Source organism: Topomyia yanbarensis, chromosome 2, assembly GCF_030247195.1.
Source record: "Topomyia yanbarensis strain Yona2022 chromosome 2, ASM3024719v1, whole genome shotgun sequence".
NCBI lineage: Eukaryota > Metazoa > Arthropoda > Insecta > Diptera > Culicidae > Topomyia > Topomyia yanbarensis.
The window spans coordinates 369,193,735-369,200,945 of NC_080671.1; the positions used below are offsets into that span (position 1 = coordinate 369,193,735).

Here is a 7,211-nt window from a genome sequence, read left to right on the forward strand (position 1 = left end):
TTTTATAAGGTTTACAATTCGCTGCAAGTTTGACTCGAGTTTGATACTGTTTGTATTTTTTAGGAAGCAGCAGAGTTTTTGGTTTGACAGTTTGGAGAGATCTCGGCGGGAAATTTTCCCTGATTAAATCTCGTGATCCATTTCCGGAACTAAACTAGCCTTTAGGCTCTTGGATCATAAGATGCTTATTAGGGATGCCGTATGAAATGTTCACGCAGAAAAATATATTGTACATACAACAATATTCTGGTTCAAACTCAACAATAATTATTATTGTCTCAGGGCTAATAATATTCCATATTCAACTCAATCCGCAATATTTTTGTTTCTACGATATATTCTGGTTTTGACATTTCTAGATTTTAATAGAATTATCAGTTGAATCAATAATATTATTGTTGAAACGATTGATAGCGTTATTGATCTAATGATGTGAACTCGATTAGTTCAACAATATACTTTTGTTGAAACAACACCAAATAACATTTGGTATTTTTGCATTATTTTTTATTAAAAATAAAATATTTTTCGTTCTCAGTTTTTAGTTTAGAATTGACATCAATGTACTTTCAGAATGCTTAATTTTGAATTGCCATTGATGTAGTTTTGACCTGTTTTAGCATGCTGTCTTTGTTCTGAAAGTTTTAAAAGATATTAGTTCAATACTGTAAATTATTTTAACATTGACACTTACCTATAATAGCCAATGACAATAGGGATCTTTAGGGGTGTGCGGGTTAAGGCATATTCTGATGCAGATTAGTACCGTGAGTTAATATCTCAGTCCTTTTTAAATTTTTTGGCCCGAAACTATTGAAAAACACATTTTTTAGCTTGTTTCCTTTTAGGACAATAACACATCCAAACCCATGCGACTTGCACGACCCTCTAGGTTGCCTTATCAGATCTACCATAGTTTGCAATGAAACTTGGGATGGCAGGTTGCTAGCGGATTGACAAAGTACCAGATCATGCTGTGTGGGGTGCTGTCCCGGTTAACAATGAGGCGAACGAGATATTTGCAGATACGTCATTTAGTAGGACAACTGTCAGTTTGCTTATTGAGTTTAATTTGGTTTTTTTAAATTTAAAAATCATAAAAGAATAATTAAGGTTTAAGAATGATATGAGTGTACTCGTAAGGACACCCGCTACCAATACATATGAAAAACTGGCACAATTTTTCCAAATTAAAGATCCCTATTGTCAGTATAATCGTAGCTCTTGCCCTGCAAATGTCTTCTATATGCCATAACTAGGCTGCGAAATCTTTTGAAATAAGACAAAAAATATATATAAAAATGGCTCTATGGTTGGTCAATGACAGATGAAAAATACATGCTTATTAACTACTACACGCAGAAAAATTTAGCATATTTAAAGCAAAAATATGTGTTATTGAATCCAATCATTTATTGTTTATCACTTTAACAAACAAACTTATTGGTTTGAAAATATTTTTTTATTAGAACAACAACAAATTTTTGCTTTCAATAAATACATTTTTAGTATCTAGTAATTTTCTTTTAATTTCAATAAAATAATTATTGAAAAACGGAACGATAATTTTTTTTTATTGAAACAATCAATAAATTTTATTGAATTCAATAAATAATTTTATTGTCTCCCGACCAATAATTTAATTTATTGAATTTAATGCATCATTTTATTGAACCTACAAATCTTTTTTCTGCGTGTACACAAGACTAAAATAAAATAAAATTTGGTTGGAATAAAAATAATATTGTTGGCTCAATAATAAAATAATGTATATTTAACAATCAATATGTTTCGAATCAAAAATAGGATGTCGTTTGAAATCAATAATGCGTTTTGTTGGTTTAATCATCAGAAATTTCGTTGCGTGTTGACGTCGATTTCAATATCAAAACATTTGGGACCTTTTAAGAAAGTATTCTTGATATATTTTCGCGCCAAAAGACACAATGAGTTGCATTTAACAGCTGTGTGTGCACGTCTTATTTGAATACATTAGACACCGAATAAAGCGTATGGAAATCGCAAATTTACGTCATAAATTCACAGAAAAATAGGGGTAGAGAAATTACTTTCGCTGCATAGTATATCTCATTGAGCGAAGCTCTTGAAATACCTAGTTGCCATTTATAGTTGATAATATGCCAACTGTAATAAAGACAATGTTATAGTTCCTTTTTAAACATTTTTATATATTATATAAAAATGTTTAAAAGTGAACTTCTAATTCTATTTTTCATAATGTTCATAATGCTACCCATGTTATAACCAAAAAAATCTCCGAAACAGAATAAACTTGGCATAATGTTACATAAATAAAAAAACACCTAAATGTAATAACAACACACCTCGCTGGCAGCCTTGCTTATATCTGTTGAAAAGCCGGGATCTTTCGGATGGTGTTTTCTTTCAGAGATGCCAGATTTGCAGACAAGTCTGCAAATTGGCAGACTTTTAATTTAAGCTGCAGATTTTTTCGATGACGCAGATATTTGCAGATTTTTTAGTTTGGTTGCAGATATTTGCAGATTTCTTAGTTTGGTTGCAGATATTTGCAGATTTTTGAATATAAAGGCTTTTGGTTACACTAGCTTTCCTGACATTTTTTGTTCTTCCCAGACTTTTAAAATTATTATCGCAGACATTTGAAAAAAGTACCTGGCATCTCTGTTTTCTTTTCATGTGATTTCGTGTTGTTAGTATTTCGTCGAAAATTAAAAGTCGTCTTATCTTCCCGGGTTTTATCCACAACATTATATTTAGGTGAATTTTACGGTGGACTCTTATTAAAATGGACACTCACAATTTGCCGTACGTAGCGGAATATGCGAAAAGTAATCGGGCCTCGTGCAAACTTTGCAAGAACAAAATCGACAAAGAAGAACTGCGCCTTGGGGCGATGGTACAGTCGGCCTTTCACGATGGGAAACAGCCTCAGTGGTACCATGAAAAGTGCTTCTTCCAAAAGCTACGTCCTACAACGGAGGGCGATGTGGCCCATTTTGAAGGACTGCGCTACGAGGATCAGCAAAGGGTTCGCGATAAGATTGGTAAGATTTTAGCTAATGTTTAGTTAAAAAATCGATGACGATGAATTTTCGATTTTCCAGCCGCTCTTAGCAGTGTAGTGGTTGCGGCACCATCAGGAAAAGGAAAGGGTAAAGGCAAAAAGCGAACAGCCGAGCAAGGAATGGCTCTCAAGGATTTCGGTATCGAGTATGCATCCTCCGGGAGGGCAATGTGCCGTGGGTGCGAGATTAAAATTTTGAAAGATGAACCTCGGATCAAAAAGGTGGATTACACCACCGAGATCGGTATGAAGTACGGTGGACAGGCACTGTGGCATCATATCGAATGCTTTGCACAGGTAAGTCGAAAAGGTAACCAATAAGAGCAAAATTAACTTCCTGTACATAAATCAAACATGTGTAACAAGTTAGCGTACGATTAATAAATTATAAATTACAAAATCATTCGACTATTGACGTATTTTCTCAGGTGCGCTCGGAACTTGGTTATTTCGAGACAGGTGAAATGCTGCCGGGATTTCGTTCGATGAAGAAGGAAGACAAAGAGAAGGTGAAGAATTTACTACCGGCCATCAGTGTGGCGGAAATTCCCGCCAAGAAATTGAAAGCTGAGCCTAAGGACGAAGCAGACTCTGCTCAGGAAGCGATTGATGAGAAGCTCTATTCCGCGCAATTGAAAGCATTTTACAAAATTCGCGATAAACTTAAGGATCTTGATGTGAAAAAGAATGATTTGATAAGTATTTTGCAGCGTAACAAGCAGTCGATTCCCGAAGGCTTCGATGCCTGTATGGAGCGAGTGTGTGACATCTTGACCTTTGGCGCACTACAACCTTGTCCCAAATGCAACGGACAGTATGTTCTGCAGAAATCTGCCTACACATGCGAGGGTAATCTTACGGAATGGGTTAAATGCCTAAATACGGATAAGAAGCCGCCACGTGTTGCTACGAAGGTTCCGTCGGAAATTAAAAAAGCGTTTCCCTTTTTGGAAAAGTACAAATCTGTGGTAAGCGATAGGGTAATCAAGTACGTACCACCCAGTCTAAATACAACCATGAAAAAGGTCAAGAAAGAAGAAGCCCTGGAGCCAAGGGTTAAGCGTGAGAAACCACCGCTTTACAATCTTCAGTTTGTGATTCTTGGTAAGACAGTGACTCCGAAGGATGAACTGAAGGACAAGATCCAAAAGTTAGGTGGCAAAGTATCAACAAAAATTACCAACACTATCGCGGCTATCATTTCCACACCGCAGGAGGTTACAAGAATGGGTAGTCGCATGCAGGAAGCTAAAGATATGCAAATTCAAGTGGTACCGGAAGATTTTCTAGAAGATTCCAAGGCCGGCGGTGCACTTTCCTATATTACCAGTAAGTCTATTTGCGATTGGGGCTCGGATCCGCACAGTCGTATTCCGCAGGACGAGGAAAAGTCCAAGTCGAAAAAGAGTATTTACACCAAGTCGGTTCCGTCGAAGGTGACCCTGAAACTCAAGGGCGGTTTGGCCGTTGATCCCGATTCTGGTCTGGATGACGAGGCACACGTGTATAAGGACGGGAAGCAGGTTTACAATTGCGTTCTGAATAAAATCGATATTCAGACGGATAAAAATTCGTTCTTCAAAATGCAGGTGTTGCGATCGGATAAGGGACAAAGGTAACTAATTGATTTTAGGTTTTAGCTTTTGAAACTTTCATCACAGAGAACAGACGTCCATCTTCAGCATTCAACTTGTGTAAAATCTCTAACGGTTTCGAAGGTAGTTGGGATATCCAAATCAGGTGCGCTACTGTCATCATATTTTTTGTGGCTGAGTTTGACAGAATTGACAGCGGCTATTTCTCTACCCAGTCAAATTAGTCCGGAACCGGTTCGGACTTCCAGCATGAATTCCAGCTCAAATGCATCAACCGATAGAGTCGGAATCTGTTGTTTTCTTTGAGCAAGATATCATACTTGGATTCATTCGAACCGGTTCCGGAATGGATTTGACGGATAGTTGGGATAGGTTGGTGTGGTGGCGCTAGTGTTTATCGTATATTAATTCAAATGTTTACACACGTTTTTTAAATATTTATGTTCGATCATGGATGTCTGTTCTCTGTGCTTTCATTTTACTAAACTAGCCTTTCTCTCATATATTTGTGTATTGTTTACAGTTACTGGTTTTTCCGCTCCTGGGGTCGCATCGGAACAACCATTGGTGGCAATAAGCTGGAAGATTGTGCCACTTTGGTCGATGCGATTGCTTCGTTCAAGCATCACTTCAAGGATAAAACTGGCAACTCGTGGGAGTCATACTGCAGCGGAACAATCGAGAAACGAAACGGTTTGTACTATCCGGTAGATATCGATTATGGCGATGAGAAGAGCAAAAAACTGACCCAAAACAACAACATTAAATCCAAGCTGGAACCTGCCGTGCAGGATTTAGTGCAAATGCTGTTCGATGTCGACACCATGAAAAAGGTGATGTTAGAATTTGAGCTCGATATGGAAAAGATGCCACTGGGAAAGTTATCCCAAAACCAGCTTATGTCGGCGATGAAGGTGCTGAATGAGATTTCAAATTTGATCGTGGATGGTGGCAGCAATGCGCAGTTTATTGATGCTTCTAATCGATTCTATACCTTGATTCCGCATAATTTCGGAGTAGAAACTCCGACAATTTTGGACACTGTCGAGCAAGTCAAGGAAAAACAGGACATGCTGGAAAGTTTGGTTGAGATTGAGATTGCGTATAGTTTGCTGAATGCTGAAACGGATGAAACTGTAAGCCCGCTGGATGCTCACTATGATCAGTTGAAAACAGAGATGCAAACACTTAAACGAGATTCGGAAGAGTTCAAAGTACTCGAGAAGTACGTGAAGAATACGCACGCTGCAACACACACCGCGTATGAGTTGGAGATTTCCGAAATATTCAAAATCAAACGCAAAGGCGAAGAACGTCGCTTCAAACCATTCAAAAAGTTACACAACCGCAAGCTATTGTGGCACGGATCACGTCTAACCAATTATGTTGGAATATTAACGCATGGATTGAAGATTGCTCCGCCAGAAGCTCCGGTCACTGGTTACATGTTTGGTAAGGGTATCTATTTCGCTGACATGGTGTCCAAGTCGGCCAATTACTGTTGCACAAGTTCCCTGAACTCAACCGGTCTTATGTTGTTGTGCGAAGTGGCTTTGGGTGACACTGTAGAATACACTAACGCTCACTACGTAACGAAGCTACCCACTGGTAAGCACAGCACCAAAGGTGTGGGTCGCACCCAACCGGATCCAAATGATACGTATGTTCGTCCAGATGGCGTCGAGATTCCGTATGGCAAAGGTGTCGTTTTGGAATCAAAACTACAAACATCGCTGTTGTACAACGAATATATTGTATACGACGTGGCTCAGGTCAACTGTCAGTACTTGTTCAAAATGAACTTCAAATACAAATATTAGAGCCACATCAGGTGAGTCTGTTTTGAATCAAATGATATTATCCTACGCGTTACCTCCTACACATTCGAATTCCAACAAATAACTGTTGATACCTAAAAAGAAGTAATTTTTTACATTTATGTTTTTGTTTGAAACATGTCTTTAAATTTAATTCATTTTCAGTAACATGCATTTTCTGCGATGATATATGTTTAAGTGTAGTGTTTCAATTCACTAGAGCATCCCGAAAGAAAAAACTGGCGGTGGTCAGCTATTTTCGTCCGCTTCACTTATCACTTATTTTATAGAGAGATTCATCTACAGCGCTATCTTTGAAATCGAACCCCCTCGGTTATGTAACTATTTTTTCTGATCTTATTTTAATGCAAATAATTAAGCAACGAAATGAAGACGTTATATTCTGAATTGCACATATTTTGTCGTATGTAATTTAAAATGTTCTTTGATTTGATGGCATTGTAAGGGATCGTCCTGTTAATACCAATCGAGCTGACATCAAACTAATTTCTTTGTTTAGTGTTTATTTGATTAAATAGGAAACTAATCCGCTAGGTATTCAATGCGCGTGGGGAACACGCATGACCTTGGCTGAGTGAATGAAAGTTGAGAATTAACAATTTGAAAGAAGAATTCAAAACCAGTTACCAATTTTCATGTTTTGTTTAACCCTGTTAGTGGTTGTCATGCTAGTCGTATGTCTATCTGTGTATGTGTTCGTCTAAGTATTTT

At 37.7% G+C, this 7,211-nt stretch overlaps 1 protein-coding gene across 1 annotated transcript; it reads left to right on the top strand.

The window, feature by feature from the left end:
- Positions 1-2,668: 2,668 nt before the first annotated feature.
- Positions 2,669-6,677, top strand: LOC131684489 (poly [ADP-ribose] polymerase). Its single transcript, XM_058967420.1, has 4 exons — positions 2,669-3,047; positions 3,108-3,364; positions 3,496-4,682; positions 5,186-6,677. The coding sequence occupies exons 1-4, from the start codon at positions 2,789-2,791 to the stop codon at positions 6,480-6,482; spliced, it is 3,000 nt and encodes a 999-aa protein (XP_058823403.1). The 5' UTR covers positions 2,669-2,788; the 3' UTR covers positions 6,483-6,677.
- Positions 6,678-7,211: the final 534 nt, after the last annotated feature.